Source organism: Pteronotus mesoamericanus, unplaced genomic scaffold (assembly GCF_021234165.1).
Source record: "Pteronotus mesoamericanus isolate MK-2021 breed Mesoamerican mustached bat unplaced genomic scaffold, CSHL_Meso_final scaffold_636, whole genome shotgun sequence".
Taxonomy (NCBI): domain Eukaryota; kingdom Metazoa; phylum Chordata; class Mammalia; order Chiroptera; family Mormoopidae; genus Pteronotus; species Pteronotus mesoamericanus.
In genome coordinates this window covers 4,458,754-4,475,681 of record NW_026555324.1, presented here as the reverse complement: position 1 = coordinate 4,475,681, position 16,928 = coordinate 4,458,754, and the positions used below count along the sequence as shown (strand labels likewise).

The window sequence follows — 16,928 nt, the reverse complement described above, 5'->3', positions numbered from 1 at the left end:
TTGGACTAGGCCTAAAGCAACACTGCGCCCTAAAGGAATGTTTGCATAGATAACAAGAAAGCAGAAATATGACTACAGGACCAATGACTACCAGGCTGAAATTTTAAAACATTGTTTAGAATTAGCATCACTGAGTTAAGCTCACCCACCAATAGAAATGCTTTTCTTCTATTGGTATAATTGTTCCCCTTCTCTTTCTCACAAATATCCTTTGACTTTGTCTCCTAATTGGAACACTGTTTGGATTTCTGCCTGAATCAGTGCTTCCCAAATAGCTATTCTTTTGGATCTCAAGTAAATGCTTGTTGTCTCTCACTTTGGTTGGCCTTTATTTTTAGGTCAGCAAGTTTATAACTGTTAATGATTGAAATGTATAGTATATAGGCTTCCCTTTGTACCATTGTCCTGGATTCCACACTGAGGCAAGACTGTTCTGTTTATAATTGTGTCTGTCTCTCAAACTTAACTGTAACTTTCAAGTCTGATTTATTTCTGTATTCCCAACATTGACGTAGGCCTAGTAAGTATCCTACAATAATAATTCTTAAGCAGCTGTTTTGCGTCAGGCACTGTTCTAGGCACGGGGGAGTTGGGGATAGAGGAGAGTAAGACAAACCAATGATGCTGTAATGCAACTCACTTTCTAGTGGGGTGAGATAGATAATATACAAATAAATGAATAAGGTGATTGGTGATAACTGCAGAATAGGGTGAGTTACAGAAAACAGCAGGGATAGAGTTATGGAGGAGGGCTGTGGGTGATGTAGGCTAGATGATCAGGGACTGCTTTTCTGAAGAAGTGACATTTGAGTCCAGACCTGAATAAGTAGAAGCCGGCCATATAATGTCATTCCAGGAAGAAGGAAAGAGAGGTGGAAAGGCCCTGAGGTGGGAATACAGTGGGTGGTTTGAGGGAAGCACGAAAGATGGAATGAAGGAGTGATCGAGGGAGGGATTGTTACAAGGTGAGGTCTGGGAAGTAGGCAGAGCCTTTGGGCAGCGGTAGGGAATTTGGATTTTTCTTCTAAGTTTGGTGGGGAGGCACTGGAGGAAGGTGAAGTGACTGGGATGAGGGTGGAGGGAAGGGACAAATTCAGAATGCTTTGGAGGCAGGACCAAAAGATCCAACAGCTATCCAATCCAGATGGATCGGAGGGTGCGGGGCTGAGGAAGACAGAAAATCAGGCTGACACCTAGGTTTTGGGCATGAAAACCTGATGGGTGAGTTGCCATACCTAGTGAGGAGGAGTAGAGTTGGAGGAAACCAAGAGTTCAGTTTTGCAACTGTTCAGTTTGACACATCTATTAGACATGAGACTATTTTTGGATATAAGTCCAAAACTCTGGAGAGAAGTCAGGGCTAGAGATGTAAATTTCAGAGACATCAGCATAGTGATGGTGTTTAAAGCATGAGATTGGGATCTGTCAGGGTCCCAGTGTTGGCAGGAAAGAGATTGTGTGCTCAAATTGAGCAATGGATGAGAACTTAATAGAGTCAGTTTACAAAGGTGAAGGGAAACAATCAAAGCATTGTGCACACCCTGGGTTAGTAACAGCTGGGAGCAGTTACCACCCCTTGGCACCCCTTGGCCTTGTGGGGGTGGGAGGGAGAGAGAGAGAGATTGCTATGCAGAGCTGCCACCTACGGTGGAGGGACACAGCCAACTGCATCCAACTGAGGGCACATGGGATAGAGATGCTGACCTCATTCTCCTCTCCCCCATCAGCCAACTCCAATGGAATCCAGAGGGGAAGAAAACCTGTTGATGCAGGTGAACAGAAGTCTGAAAAGGGGTGCTCTGGAGGCAGGAAGAAAACCAGGAGAGGGTTGTGTCCCTGGAGATGAAGGAGCTAATGGAGAGAAAGTCAGAGAGGAGCCAGTGGCTGGGTCTGACAAGTGGAGGTCATCAGCGTCCTTGGATGGAGGAGGCTCCGTGGGATGGTGGGACCCAGACCTGGGTTGGCATGACTGGAGGAGGGCCAGAGGTGACAAAATGGAAAGGCCACACTAGAGACAACTCTTCCCAGAAATACAGCTTCAGTCTTCACCAACTCCCAAGCGAGCAGGCACTACTATCCTTATGTTACAGACAAGAAAACTGAGCCTTAAAAAACAAAAACAAAAACAAACAAACAAACAAAAACCCTGAGCCTTGGAGAAGGCTGGTAACTTGCTCAGGTTATGAGCGGTATGAACCCAGGTGAGCCTGATTCCAATTAAGTCAATGGAATCAGAGGGAGGCAGGAGGTCAGATGGTCAGAGGGAAGAGCTCAGCAGTGTGAGATCAGGACCCAGGAGATTGATGGATGAGAGGATGGAAAGAGCGGGGAGTCACAAGGGTAGGCAGAGTTGGGGAAAGAAATGGTCAGTGTTGGATTAATGGGGGTTTCTGAGGCTGCATAGCCCCACCACTTTTTCTCGGTAATTCTAGCTTTCTTCCCAATCACCCTAGAATTGTCAGGGGCAGTAGGGAGATTTGGAGAAAGCCTTGAGGAAGACAGTGGACAATGTCCTCGGGTGGGTCTCTCATGGGGAGCGCCAGGGTCTGGCCCCAGCTGCAGAGAGCTACTATCTCCTGCAAGCCTGGATCCCACTCTGGGCCTTTCGACCTGCCTGAGCCCAAGGTGACCGCCTTTCTAAATAACGCAGTCACTCCGCTGAACTCTAAGCGCGCTGTACCTGTTCCTCCCTCTTCCCTCAATCTGGGCGTGCACTTGGCCGAGGACACCTCGCAGACTTTTCCGGGAGAGGGTCAAAGGAAGCGGCCTCTGGACTTGGCGCTAGCGGTGGCCACCGCTGGAATCCTCGCTGAGCCCAGGTACTTGGCGCCCATGCTCCAGGCGCCCCCTCCAGCCCGAGCTGTGCGCCGCAGGGGTGGAACGTGGATGGACAGCCTGGAGGCCGGGGCGTCGCTGCCTTCTGGCACCGGCGGCTGGGCGGGACTGGCAAGGCCCCAGAATGATGTCTTCCGGGGATACCCCTACCGGAGGACCTGTGGCTCAGAGGCCCAGCCCGGCTCGTGGCTGGGGCTACGCCTCCTGGCAATAACAGGCATATGGAGATGAAAAGGTGCCAGACTGGCGTTCAGGGTGTGAGACGGCCCCCAGACTGGCCCCACCAGGTAGTGGACCGAATCTAGGAAAGTCCGGTGCCCTGAACTGACCCGAAACACGCCAGTGGACAAAATCCGGTGCCCAGTCGAGGCGCGCCCGCCCCGAGGGCGTGGCCAGGGCGGGGACCGAGTCCTCCGGGCAGGTGCAGGGGGCGGTGCCCGGCCCTGCCCGCGGGGGCCGTTCTTGGAGGCCAGGGGTTGGGTCAGAGACACGGCCGGTGCGGGTGACGCCCTGGAACCCGCGGGCGGCGACCGAGGCCACAGGTGCCGCGCAGGGCACTGTGTCCAGCTGTGGGCATCACAACTCCGGCTCCAGAAACTCAGGTTTTCGAGCTGCTCTCAACCCCGGACACCGAGGCCCCCGGGCCGGAGAGTGGAGCCCTGGGGTCGCCCGAAGAGCGGGGCCCAGAGCCCCCGGGGTCAGACAGCGAAGTCCCTGGGCGTGTCGCAGGGCAGGTAACCTAGGGCTCCAGGACAGGGGGCGAGGTACCCGTGTCCTCTGCACGGACGCGGAGACCCCCAAGCAAGATAGCTAAGTGCTCGAGCCATTAGCCGGGCAGGACGCAGAGCTCACGCGGCCGTGCCCACCAGAGAGCTTTAAGACTCCTGGGTCAGGCAGAGGCGACTCCGAGCCATTCGGAGCGCGAAGCACCGGGGTCCCGGGAAGTGTCCCGCTCAGGATCCCTAGACTTCCTCCTCCGGATCAGACCTAGAAGCCCCTTAGCAGCGTTTTTCTCTGCTCCTTGAGACCCTCCCAACAGTCCCAGAATAGCCGCTCATGGAGACGCCCATCGAGCGCGAAATCCGCCGCAGCTGCGAACGCGAGGAGAGTCTGCGCCGGAGCCGGGGCCTGAGCCCAGGTCGCGCGGGCCGTGAACTCGTCGAGCTGCGTTTGAGGCCGGTGCTCAGCCTGCCAGGTCCGGGCCCCGCGCTCCCGCGTGCGTTGGAGCGCGCGCGGGCGGGCGCGCAGATGCAGCGAGACATCGAGCGGGAGGCCCACCGGCAGGCGGCGCTGGCGCGCCCCGCGACCCCGGAGCCGAGCGCCCGGCCGCCTCCGCAGCCGCTGGGCGAGCTCAAGCGCTTCTTCGAGGCAGCTGGTGGGTGCGGCTTCTCACCGGCGTCTGAGGGCGGCGCGGGGCCTCAGCGGCTACTGGAGCATGGAAGCCGGCCGCGTTCGGCCGTGCAGGGCCGATTTCCCGTGCTGGCCCGCGCCCCGCCTCCCATCGCGCCGTCGCTGCTGGAGCTGGAAGTGCGCGAGGCGCAGGAGCGCGAGCGGGAACTGCAGCGCCAGAGACTTAGTGTCTATGGCACCGCGGAAATCAAGGAGCCCGCGCCGAGCCTAATGGGTAAGCTACCCGGGCAGGGACGCCGGGGCCCCCCTTTCCAACTTCCCAACTCCAGTGGCCCCTCTTCTGGCCCTCCGGGGGTTCCCCTGGTTCCGATACCTGGTGCTCCGTCTCAACTTTCCGTTCCCTGTTCACCCCTTCTGGGCCGCCCACTCTCTGTTCTCCACTCCCCATTCGGAGTGGTCAGCTCCCAGATACACCTCACCTAGGCTCGTGATAGGGGAAGAGAGGATTCCAGGTGTCTTCCTTTTTGTTGGGTCCCAGGGAACTCTGCCTGGGTTCTGCGACTCCTGCATCGTCCTGAAATTTTCGGGTTCCTACCTCCCCACTCTGGGTTTACTTCCCTCTTCCCGCAGAATGGAGGCTTCCAGGGGGAGGTGGTGGGGGGTGAATGCCTGTGTGTGTTTAAGGGGTGGGGCTGGCCTCCTTTGCCCCGGCCACCTCCAGCTGGTGAGAGGAGGAAAGACCCCGGCTGAGTGTCTTTTCTCCGCAGCGATCAGGGGCGATGGAAAGCTGGCAGTGATCTGGCCTCCCCGCAGAAAGGCTTCGGAGAACGGCCTGGAGCAGGTGGGACCCCCTTTTCCCTCTCACCTCAGGCGCTTGTCGCTACCCCTCCCCCCGCCCCCTACAAACGCGCGGCCCCACGGCGCCAGGACGCTGGGCCAGGGAAAGTGCATCCCCGCGCTTCTGGGAAGTTACTCTGGGCTAGGACACAAAGTCCCAGGCGCGGCTCAGGGGTGATGAGGAGGCGGTGGTCTTGGGGCCTAACAGCCCCACGCTACGCCTGGGTGTCCCGACTGACCCCCTTTTCCCAGGAGGAACGGAAGCCTTGAGGTTAGAGCGGGCTGGGATCCCCGGCCGGAAGTAACATGGCCCGGCAGAGGACGGGGCGCCCAGCAGTGCCCTCCGGAAAAGCAGGAGTCCTGGAGAGGGGCCGGAGGTCTGCGCCGGGGAAGATGAACTCTACCAGCCCGTCCTTAACTTTGCTTTGTGAAATTGACCAGTTTCTCTATAAAACTGTTATTCCCCACCCAGCCAGTGAAACTGTCCAGCCCTTCTCCACCTAACTGCAAACCAAGCTAGCCTCTCCCTCCGGCATTGACTGTCAGAGGACCGGGGTCACCGCCTCAGCTGTCCCCACTCCCCAATAAAGTCTGTCTTCTTTCTGGGCAGTGTGGGCTGTTTTCTTTTGGGTCCTTTCGGTCTCGGGTGGGGCAAGAGCGCGGCGAGCGGAGGAGAAAGCCGCAGGAGGCGCCGACGGAATGCAAAAAGTGCCCTTAACGTCCTTTTCCGGGGCTGCCGGTCTCCCCCGGCCGTGTCCGGGTCCTAATGCCCCCTGGTGGCGCGGGTGCACACTGAGGCGTTTGATCAATGACCTCAGGCCCTCCTTTCCAGACTTGTCAACATTTATTGGTGCCAACGGTGTGCCCCGCGCTAGGCGCTGGCTAGACAGAGGTGATAAGGGGTTGTTTCTGCCCCTGGGTTGTAAACAATAGCTGGAAAAAAAAAATCCCCAAAACGACCAAACCTCCTTAGCCGGGCACACAAGGCCACTTATAATCTGCCCAGTGATTGCAAACCTTAGGTGCCTGGGGCCCCAAGCAAATACTGAGGAGAGAGGTGAGGTGTGCTTGAAAACATGCCTCCTTTTAACGGGCAAGTAAGTGTTCCTCCGTATCAGCAGTGCTACCAATGAGTGAGTTATGAGTTAAGTGGTGCTAGAGCTTCTGCTTTCCAAAAGAAATCTACTAAACTTAAGTGATTGTGACTATTTAGAAAACTTGAAATTGAAGTGGGGTGGGGGGTGCAAAAGGAGGCTGCAAGCAACACCTGTCTACAATAGGGCTTGTGGCTGTCAATTAGCAAACTCTCCTTAATTATCTGTCCCAAGGCAAGGGGTTCAAGACCTGTGAACACCCCACGTTGTAAAATTGTATGTCTGCAGTTATATTCTGTGGTTTTAGTGTACCAGCTTCTTAAAGGTGCAGTGAGACCCAGAAAACATTGAGACCCAGGAAACATTTTAGAATCATTGTTTAAAACTCCTGGATTTGTCCAACTCTATACCCTGGGTCCAGTAACAGGCTGGAACCTGCATAGGGACAAGAAATGGCTAATAAAGAAGAATGCTTGCTCACACAGCATTGCACCCCAACAGCAGCTGAGCCCGCTACCCAACCCCATCATCGGCACACGGACAACATACTTTGACCTTGACTCTGGGAGGCTGGAGAGAAAGGCAGAAAAGTCAGCACTGCCAAGGTGGAAATGGAAACACCCAGAGCCAGTTCTTAATTCCCAGCAGGGCCGCCAAGAACTAAGCATGAGAAGAGCTGACAGGGTGGCTTAAGTGCAGACCTGCTTTCTCGAACTTTCCTGCAAATTAAAATCACCTGGGGCACCCTTCCCAGTAAAGTTTCCCAGGTGCTTCTAACACGGAGCCAAGTTTGAGAGCCATGATGTGGATGTAGGCTGGTAGTTCTCAAAGTGTGTTGCTTGGACCAGCGGCACCAGCATTGCTTAGGAACTTGTTCAAAACACATTCTTGGGCCATGTCCCAGACTTAATGATCAAAACTTCCATGGGACTCTCAGGGACACTAAAGTTGGGGAATCATGGGTGTAGACAGGACCCAGGAAATCAAGACTGTTTCCTTCCTCTCCCAGCACTGCCATCACTTGAGTCTTAAGTGGCCCGTGGATGTCTTAAGGGAGACAGTTTAAAGTTACATGTGGCTAGTCTGAATTGAGATGTACTGTTTAAGTGTAAAATACCAGCTTTCATAGGCTTAGTACCAAAAAAAGGGAGGGGGGATAGCTCATTAATTTCTTACATTGATTATATATTGAAATAATATTTTGGAGATACTGTGTTAAATAAAAATCACTAAAATTAGTCTGATCTCCTTTTTCAACTTTTTCTCTCATTGCTTTTTCATCTTTTTATTTTGTAATTTTAAAAATTATTTCTTTTTAGAGAGAGGGGAAGGGAGGGAGAAAGAGAAGGAGAGAAACATTAATGTGTGGTTCCCTCTCACGTGCCCGCACTGGGGAGCTGGCCTGCAACCCAGGCATGTGCCCTAACTGGGAAATAAATAGAGGACCCTTTGCTTTGTATTCCGGCGCTCAGTCCGCTAAGCCACACCAGCCAGGGCTGACCTCCTTTTTTTTTTTTTTTTTTTTTTTTTAAAGTAGATTACAGGTTACCTGAGTGGGAATGGGGAGTTACTGTTTTGTTTTTGTTTTTTAAAGGTCTTATTTATTTTTAGACAGAGGGGAAGGGAGGGAGAAAGAGAGAGAGAAACATCAATGTGTGGTTGCTTCTTGCGAGCCCCCTGCTGGGGACCTGGCCTGCAACCCAGGCATGTGCCCTGATTGGGAATCAAACCAGCGACCCTTTGGTTTGCATGCCGGCACTCAATCTACTGCGCCACACCAGCCAGGGCTGACCTTTTTTTAATGTGACTACTAGAAAATTTGAAATTACAAGACTCGTATTTTATACTACTTCTATTTGAACCAGGCTAGTCTATAGACTTACAGCTGGAAAAAAATCTCACAGGGGCTACCTCAAATCGGTATTAGGGAGCTTCAGAATCCCCTTGAATTTATTCAGACCTGCGCTATGGACCAAAAAAATTATTGATGCAGTCGGAAATTGTCACCAGAAGTCCCCTCCCCGCAAGAACAACGGTTTTGGTGTCCAATCCCGCTTCACTCACCCCTCACGTCCGTTTGTGTGTTCTGTAAACCAGGGCTTACGAGAATACTATGTGCCAGGGACTATTAGGTAAGCGAGGGCTTTGCTCAAAGCATAAAAGCAGGGCTCTTTGTCTCTCCACTGACTCTGAAAATGCCGGGGTGCAGGGGACCAAAAGGCGTTCCTTAGTTTAAAGGGCGTAACTTGAAGCTGAGTGACAGAAGGCCAGGAAAGACACCCCTCACCTCGCAAGGGACCAGTTGTGATCAGGAGGACCCAGCTCAGGTCCAGGCTCCGCTACTTGCTCGCCGTAGCTCTGGACAGATGAGTTCAACGGTATCAACCCGGGTCTCCCCTCCAGTCCAAAGTTGGGTTGAGGCTTTGGAAATCCAAAGTTGTAGTTCTTTGCAGCTCCTCCATCCCACCTACGCCCCGGACACACTGTAGGGTACAGCGACCCACTTTGTCCGGGACCCCAGTCTAGAAGAGGAAAATCTGACCTTCGCTCTTAGGAAACTAAGGGACCTTATCCTGGGGCACGTCGGGAAATACGGTCTTTTATGGTACAAAGAAATCACTTCCGGGTTAAAATATGCGAGTGGGCGTGACTCCGGGGGGGTTCCTTCACTCCACCCCGCAACCCCAGCTCCCAACGCGCGTTGAATATTCCGGCTACCCGAAACTTGCGGTTTTCTGAGTTCCGGTTGTTGACAGGCACCAATGCTTCCCTTTTTGCTTCACGTACGTTTTGCGCATGCCCAGAGCTCTCGTCCGCGTGTCCACGGAACATTGTTTTATTACCAAAAACTACATTTCCCAGAAGATGACGCGATTGGGCGGGGCTTCATCTCCCTTAGAGGAGGGGCGCGACGCTCCGAGCGGACGCTGAGTCTGTGACCTCTTTTCTTTCTTTTATTTAATAAAAATCTGGTGTATCCGCACGCAGGGCCCCGCGGCCAGGCCAGACCCGGTGCGAACGGACCGGCTTGGCCTGACCCCTTAGAAGGTGAAGCCGAGCACTTGAAGAACGAGTGAGCCCCTCCCTGTCCCCTCTCCTGGAGTTTGGAACTGTCAAGCTCCAGCTCCCACCCTCTCTCAGGTTCAAGACCCCTGCGCTGCCCACGCCGTGGGGCCGGCCGCGCTCGGGGGCCTGGCCGGGCCTGCCTGGCCCGTGAGGATTTGCACCAGCAGGTCGGTGGCTAGCATGTGCGACGGCTCCTCGAAGCCGATGGTCAGCAGCTGCTGGTAGTCTCCAGGCGGCTGCGGACACACAATCCTGGGGGCCGGGGACAGACAAGCCTGGACGTGAGCGCCTCCTGCTTCTCGGGGGCCTCTCCCCTCGAGTGAGAGACTGTGGCTGAAAGATGCTTTGTTTCAGCTGGGGGTGGGAAAAATTCTGGGGGAAAGTGGTTTCCTTGTTGATGAGAAACCTAGAGGGTAATCGTTCTGGGAGGCTGAACTACTTATCCCTGACCTGGCCAATCACTCGGCTAGCTAGCTGTGTGTCCTTGGGCAGGTAACAACCTCCCTGAGCACCTGTTTCTTTCTTTGTAAAACAGGGCTAGTAAGTTTTGACCTCAGTGGGTTTTTCATGGCACAATAAAATTCTATCTTTATTACCAAGGAAAACAATGTTGGCAGAGGTAAATGGTCTTTGGTGGGGTTCTGCCCCACCCTCCAGAGCCCATGCCCACCTTGCCATCGCCCTAGCTCCTACCAAGAATAAAGGTCATCCTCAGCTGGTCCTAGGGGCACCCATCGACCGATAGACCACAGCTTCTGAATCTGGGGGCATGAATTGGCCGGAGTCTTGCCTGTGTCTTCCCATGTGTCTCGATAGCACAGGAAGTAGCTGGGAGGGGAAGAGACAGCGATTAAGAGTAAGCTGTTTCCTAGTTTCCTCTGTTTAGGGCTTTGATTTTGGAGGTAAGGTAGAAACTTGTCAGAAGTTGCTTCAAGTTCTCAGATAGGGATGTGACTCAATACTTAGGCCCTTTCTCCCTGCCAGACTATTTTTAAGATGAGGACTTTTATTTTTGATTGGAGGGTGAATTTTTTAAAAGGTTAGGATGGCCTTTCAAAGGTCCTTGATTTCCTGCTTGGCTTTCCACACCTTGGTGGTGGTTCAGAGGCCCATATTGGCACTCTCCACACCGGGGGTGGGGACTTTGATTCTGGTAAGTGGGACTCACTAATCCACATGGGAATCTTGCTCCTGGCTGCTGGGCTCCGGAGTAGTTTCCAGGTTCCAACGCATCTTCTTATAGAGGTACCGTGGGAAGCGGCTGGCGGTGTAGGCAGCAGGGGCACAGTATCTGAAGATGGACACCTCGTGGGAAGGACTGATGGAGAATCTCCCGCAGAAGAAACAGGAGATGCTGTCAGGAGATGGGAGAGTAGGGAAGGAGGTTGTGCCCTGGACTCCTCTACCCCCAACCAATCCCAGTCCCCCATCCTTTTACCTTAAGGGGTCTGTCTCCTCCAGGTCCACGAACCCAAAGGAGGCATACATGAGCACCAGCTGTTCCAGGCGCAGAGTCAGCTGTTGGGAGATCTCCAACAGCTGCATGGAAGAGGGAGCATCATAAGGTTAGCTGATCTGCCAGGAGCACCCCCCACCTTCCCGCACCCCCAGCCTGAGAGATGAAGAAAGGGGCATGGGGTCTAAGAAAATGGCCCCACACACCCCCTTTCGAACCAGCTCCTGCAAGGCTCCATAGATGGGGGGCACACTCCGTGCAGCTGCCTCCAGGTACAGAAAGTAGGGCTCACACATCTTTAAGAAGGTGGGCATGGCCTTTGCCAGCTGTTCCTTCTGAACTCGGTCCCTGCTGAAGGGAGAAGAGGACCTTCATCTGGGGTCCCTCATCTCCCCCCATTTATCCCATTCTATTCACTGATCTGGACCTGGTTACAATCCCCCACCCCCCAGTGCCAGGCCTTTGTCAGAGGATTTTCCAGGACAATTTGCATCACAACTATTTGGAACACTTGTTAACATGCTGACACCTGAATCCCATGAGTGATTTTTGACTCAAAATTCTCTGCAGAAACCTAGCATTTAAACAGCCTCCCAGAATGAGTCCCTTTTTCCATGGGCTGGGAATGACATTGTTCTTTGGGGTCTCAAACTGGTAGCCAGCAGGCCAAATCTGGCCTCAGATACGTTTCATTTAGCTTGTCTAGGGTCCAAAACCTAAGTCATCAGTTAAAAACTGGGGGTGGGGGGCCAGGGGAAGCCCTAGAGATTTGGCAACCTGGTCCCCTCATAATAACAGACACTTCCGAACCCTAAATGGTACACATCTCGCATCACTCTTCCTGATAGGACTTCGAATCAGCTAGCTTCATTTACTGTCTCTGGCTCCTAATGTTTTTAAGTTTGCGACTCTGATGTGTTCCACGTGCTTTTCCCATCACCCTCCCTCTGTCTCTCTATCCACGGGGATCCCAGGACCCTGTCCAGCTTCACCTGTAGAGCAAGTAGCTTTGGAAATCATCCGCCTTCTTGAGCAGGTAGCGGAGTTGTTCGGTGATGGGGCTGAACATGTTGTCCAAGGGTAAGCGAGAAGGTGTGGGCCCCGGATCCCGGGCCAGAGGCTCCGGCGAAGGCATAGAAGGGGAGGAGGCCTTGGGCAGCTGCCCCAGAACGTCCTCCGGTTCCTCCTGGGCTGCGTCCCCAGGTCGACCAGGGGGCGGCGACCACGAGAGGTCTTCGCAGGGCTGGGCCCCAGGTTCCAAGTCATCCGAGGGTGGCGTTTCCCCAGTGCCCCCGGGGAGCGGCCCCACGAACCACTCCTCGGTAGCCATCGTGGGGCTCGAGAAAGGGATCTGAGCTCCTTAAGTCTCCACTGCTCCGGTTGGTTGAGGGTTCGACCCCGCCCCGGGAACCTCTGACTCGCCTAGGCTGGGAGCACGGCCCAGTTCACCTCACCCTAGCCTCAACCTCTCTGCCAGTGCCGCACCGCGCGGAGGGAATTCGCTTCGTTTGAATTTCAACACGCAGGAGGGGCGCGCCGCTCGGGGTAGCTCGGGTGTGCTCGGGTCCGCTTGGGCGCGCGCTCCTGCAATCCAACGGAGGGTGGCGGCGGGGGCGGGGGCGGGGGCGACCTGGGCTGGCACTGGCGCGGCCATGTCCTGGGGGTGCGATCTGAGGGCCACCGCCTTTTTCTTCGAGGCGGTTTCCGCGCGGGGGGTGGGGGGGCGCGGTCTCTACAGCGTCCAAACCCCCGGGGCGCAGCAATATAAAGGTAGACATCCTCCCACCACCCTGCGGAGCCTCTGACTCCGGGTCCCAAAATCCGTATTTTAAAAATTAATGGAGTTGAGTAAAACTGCATTAGAACTTAAGTAGGGACTTACGATGTAGTAGCTGTTACTACTACTACTAATAAAATTCTTCACTTGGAAAAATTTTCCCATCCCATGATCTCATTTGATACCAATCTCTTCTTCCTTTTTTAATTCAATATTCTCATTTACTTTTAGAGAGAGAAAGGGAGAGCAACATAGATGCCAGAGAGAAACATCAATCTGTTGCCTCTCAATATGTGCCCCAATAGGGTACAGAACCTGCAACCCAGGCACGTGTCCTGACTAGGAATCAAACCCCGGACCTTTGGCTTCCTAGAGCAAAGCCGAACCAAGTCAGAGCGGCCTGGTTCCTTTTATGGAGGATCTTGTAGCTTGGGGGTTCGTCCCATGGATCCACAACTGACCCCTGCTCCCAGTTCTTTGTAGCATGCAAAGGCTGTCAGATGTGTACATATGAAGTCAAATACATTAGTTATATTTAAAGACTCTGGGTAAAGTGCTCACAGGTGTTGCATCCCACCCTGTGTGACCCTTAACAAGTGCTTTTGCTGTAGGGAGCCAGGTGCCTTGTCTGTAAACGGTTTTTTTTTACATGTTCTACCTCATGGGCTTGCGGAGACAAACAAGGATATGCAAAGCCAAGTTAACTGCTAGTCTCTCAAACATTTGATTACCTGCTGTGCCTGGACACTGTTCTGGGCTTGGGGAGATCACAGAACTACGCAAATATTCCTGTCCTCCTAGAGCAGTCACATTTATAGCTACCTGTGAGGCAGCCCCATTCACTACCCGTCACTCTCCAAGAACAATTCAGTCCTAATCCAACTCTCCCAGGAGGCTGGTGTGGCTCCTCAATGCCCCTCCCCCACTCCATTCATAAAAAGGGACGCCTAGTCTTTTTCTAGCTCTTTTTTTTTTTAAAACTTTATTTAAAAAACCTTCGGTGCAATATTAAAAAGCAATACAGCCAGCTGGAGCAACAACCAACAGAAAGGGGAGTAGGAAAGACCCACGGACCCCACCCCAGCTGTTCCCAGGGGATGGAGGCTGGTGGCAGACCAAGAAGGGGCCTGGTTGGTGGGGGAGGGAAGAAAGGCCACCCACCAAAATGAACAGGCAGAACAAATCATTTATATAGGAAACATCTGGCTGAACTGAAGATTTAGGCCCCCATTTCCCCCCCCAAAATGTCCTAGGCTTGGGGGCAGGGTTGGCCTCCTGGGGTGAAATGAGCAGGCCCTGTCCCACCCCACACTCCTCCATTACGGAGATCTGGGATGTGCTGGAGGCCAGATGTGTGTGTTGAGGACACCCCAGGGAAGAGATGAGTAGGGGAGAGTGCCCTCTCATTGGAATCTATTATGAGAGTTGAGAGTGACCCTGGTCCAACTCCTGGACTCTGGGGGTCTTGGGTGAGATGGGGCTGGAATGGGTCAGGGCAGGGGTGAGGACTGGGCGCTCAGCCTAGAAAGCCATCAGGGTCATCATCCTCAAAGTGGCCTTGCTGGAGCACCTTGATATGGTGCTCATAGATTTTCAGCGCTGGGCCAAGGCGGATGGACAGACCGGTTAGCACATCTGTCCGCTGCATGAGCAGGAGAGACTTGCCATCAATTTCCTGAGAGAGAGATAGCACAGGGTTAGAGCAGACCCCCATTAAGGCCCTGGGATGGAGGGGGAAGTCCAGGGTTGGCGACTCACCTGTTCTTGGAAAGCCGTTGCCTGCTCCGGGAAGCCGGCCTCTGTGAAATATTCTACCACATCCATCACTGTCCACTCTACAGGGTCAGCTGGCTTCTCTTTACGCCCAGTACTGTGTTGGATTAGAGGGAACCAGTGAGGAGTGATGCTTCTCTGGTTCTGTTACACACTCCTAGGCACCACCCTCATGCCTCAAACATCCCAACTTACGGACAGCCAAAGGGAGTCCCGTCAGCCCCAGGCAGGGCTGGTTTTCCTGGGGGCAAAGGCACGGGGGATGGGGAGTCTGGCCCAGCGGCAGCAGAGGCTAGGAAATAAAAAGCATGTGCCTGTGGTTGTCTTGAGGCTTGGTTTCTCCTCACCAGCCACCCTCCTCTACCCAGAGGGGTCCTTACCTGATCCCCCTTCCTTATTCATGGCTGCCATGGAGAAGACCTGCCGGGTGCCACTGCCTGGCGCCGGCCCCCGCCCTTCATCCTGGCCCTGGTGGGGTCCACAGGGTGTCCACTCCTTGACCCTCTCCTTGGCATTCTGAGGGCCACGTTCGCCATTAAGCTGGTGGTGCTGGGCACCTGCAGGGCGGTCGCCCTCAGGTACCTCGGAGCCTTCAGACACATTGTCTTCGTCATCTTCATCTTCTTCATCATCCTCTTCTTCTTCCTTCTCAAGCAGTCGCTCTTCTCCACCTCTCTGGTGCCAGGAAAAGAGGCACAAAAAATTAGCAGCTGTTCTGGCCCTGGACCCAGTCCCTGAGATTCTAGACAGAGCAGTGTACCTAACGGCCACCATTAGTATCAAGGCAGATTAACTTTTACGCATTCGCTCCGTGCCAATCTGTGTTAATAAAGCCCCCAGTAGCCAAATCTCACTAAACTCGATCTACAACCCCAAGAGATCGCTACTGTTAAGTCGCGTTTTACACAGGAGGAAACTGAGGCTGGGAAAGATTAAGTCAACTTACCAAGGTCACCACGCACCCAGCCCGCAAGGAAAAAGCGCAAAACCCAGCTGCCCGATTCCTCCTGGGACTCGCGCCCCCGCTACCAACTTCGCCCGCACCTGCCCACCGCGCGGCGCCCTCTCTACCCAGCGCGCTCACCTTGCTTCGAGACGCTCGGGCGCTGGCGGCCGGCGGCGCCCGTCCGGGCCTGTCCCCGCGGGACAGCGCGAGCGCTCCAAGGCGGGTGCGGTCCAGGCGGCCCCGCGCCGCCTCCTCCTCCAACAGCCCCTGCACACGGCCACGGGTCAAGCGGCCGCCGGCACCGCCGCTGCCCCCGAGGTAGCGCACGACTTCCCGCAGGCTCACGGGCCGCGCAGGGCCGCCAGCCCGCGCCGCGCCCCCCTCCGGCGGCTGCTGTGGCTGCGGCGGCGGCGGCTGCTGCTGCTGTGGCGGCGCCGGCGGCTGTGGCGGCGGCGGCAGCGGAGGCTCCCGGGCGGCGACGGCGGGCGGGGGAGCGCGACGCGGGCCGGTCGGAGGCGCCACTGCCAGAGGAGCGGCAGGCGCGGGCGGCGGCGCGGCCAGGGGCGCGGCCCGCTGCGCGCGGGGGCCCGGCTGCGCGGGGCCGGGCGAGGGGGGCGCTGTGGCGGCGGCGGCCGCGGCGGCCGCGCGGGGCGCCCGGGCCGGGGCGGCGGGGGCGGCGACGGGCGCGGGTGGTGGCGGCGGGGCGGGCGTGGGCGGCGGCGCGGCAGTGGCGGGGCCCCCGCGGGGGGCGCGCGGCGGAGCCGGCGGGGTGGCTCCGCGCCGGGGCGGCTGGACGCGCGCCGCGTTGCGGTACGAGATGCTCCCCTTGTAGCTGACCCGGAGCACGGCGCGCTGCTGGATCAGTTTCTCGAGCTCGGCGCGCGTGCGCTCCGGCTCCGGGCCGTGCCGCCGCCGCACCATCCGGCAGATGCGCTCCAGGTCCGGCCGCGCCTTGCGCGAGCGCAGCGAGTCGATGGTGTCCAGGATCCACTCTTGGTAGTGCGGGGAAGCAGCGGACGACGAGGCAGCGGCCGCCGTGGTGGCGGCCGCCGCCGTCTCCGGCGGGGGTAGGGCCGGGGGCCCCGCCATGCCTCCCGCCCGGCCCGGCTGCACCGTGCGCGCTGCCTCCCTCCCAGCGCGGCGCCCCCCTCCCCAGCTCCCCTCCCTCCGCCGCTGCCCGCCTCCTCCTCCTCCCCCCCCCCGGGGGGCGCAGCGCCTCGGTGGAGCGGCGGCGGCGCTGCTGTTTCTTTGCAAAAAAAAAAAAAAAAAAAGAGAGAGAGAGAGAGAGATAGAAAACAGTGAGAGAGAAAGAAAAGAGAGAAAAAAAATATGCACACACTCACTCACTCGCACGCACGCACACACAGACCCGCTTCTGCTGGGCGCGCGCGGGGCCGGGGATGCGAGGAGGGAGGAGGGGAGCGCGGCGCGGCCGGCCCCTCCCCGCCGCCGCCGCCGCCGCCGCACGCGCGCCCTGCGCCCGGGACACTCCGGCCCCCCTTCCTTCCCTCCCTCCCTCCGCCCCGCCGCCCGCCTTCCTCCCTCCCACCCCCACGCGCCCGCTTTTAAGGTGGAGCCCGGGCCCCCCGCCCGCCCCCTTTACCCTGCGCTCTGGCTCACTCCAGCTCGCTCCGACCCCCCCCTTACAACTCCCGCGCGCTTTTTAAGGAGGCGCCGCGGAGTTGGCGCCGGGGCGGGGGCGGGGGAAAGCGGCGGGCGGGGGAGGGGGAGGGGAGCGCCGGGGGGGAGGGGAGAGGGGGCGGGCTGGGCGGACGGGCGGCTCTCGGCCGCCCT

The 16,928-nt window shown here is 56.4% G+C and overlaps 3 protein-coding genes across 3 annotated transcripts; 1 reads left to right on the top strand and 2 right to left on the bottom strand.

Annotated features, from left to right (window-relative positions):
- The first annotated feature begins 3,376 nt into the window (after nucleotides 1-3,376).
- Nucleotides 3,377-5,624, top strand: MISP3 (MISP family member 3). The gene is made up of 3 exons (XM_054562291.1): nucleotides 3,377-4,459; nucleotides 4,953-5,026; nucleotides 5,275-5,624. The coding sequence occupies exons 1-3, from the start codon at nucleotides 3,892-3,894 to the stop codon at nucleotides 5,290-5,292; spliced, it is 660 nt and encodes a 219-aa protein (XP_054418266.1). The 5' UTR covers nucleotides 3,377-3,891; the 3' UTR covers nucleotides 5,293-5,624.
- Nucleotides 5,625-9,259: 3,635 nt separating this feature from the next.
- Nucleotides 9,260-11,968, bottom strand: CUNH19orf67 (chromosome unknown C19orf67 homolog). The gene is made up of 6 exons (XM_054562069.1): nucleotides 11,631-11,968; nucleotides 10,845-10,989; nucleotides 10,621-10,721; nucleotides 10,351-10,536; nucleotides 9,876-10,010; nucleotides 9,260-9,434 (listed from the first exon to the last, which is right to left on the bottom strand). The coding sequence occupies exons 1-6, from the start codon at nucleotides 11,966-11,968 to the stop codon at nucleotides 9,260-9,262; spliced, it is 1,080 nt and encodes a 359-aa protein (XP_054418044.1).
- A 1,444-nt stretch (nucleotides 11,969-13,412) lies between these two features.
- On the bottom strand, nucleotides 13,413-16,249 carry SAMD1 (sterile alpha motif domain containing 1). Its single transcript, XM_054562220.1, has 5 exons — nucleotides 15,273-16,249; nucleotides 14,569-14,863; nucleotides 14,384-14,480; nucleotides 14,174-14,285; nucleotides 13,413-14,090 (listed from the first exon to the last, which is right to left on the bottom strand). The coding sequence occupies exons 1-5, from the start codon at nucleotides 16,221-16,223 to the stop codon at nucleotides 13,932-13,934; spliced, it is 1,614 nt and encodes a 537-aa protein (XP_054418195.1). The 5' UTR covers nucleotides 16,224-16,249; the 3' UTR covers nucleotides 13,413-13,931.
- Nucleotides 16,250-16,928: the final 679 nt, after the last annotated feature.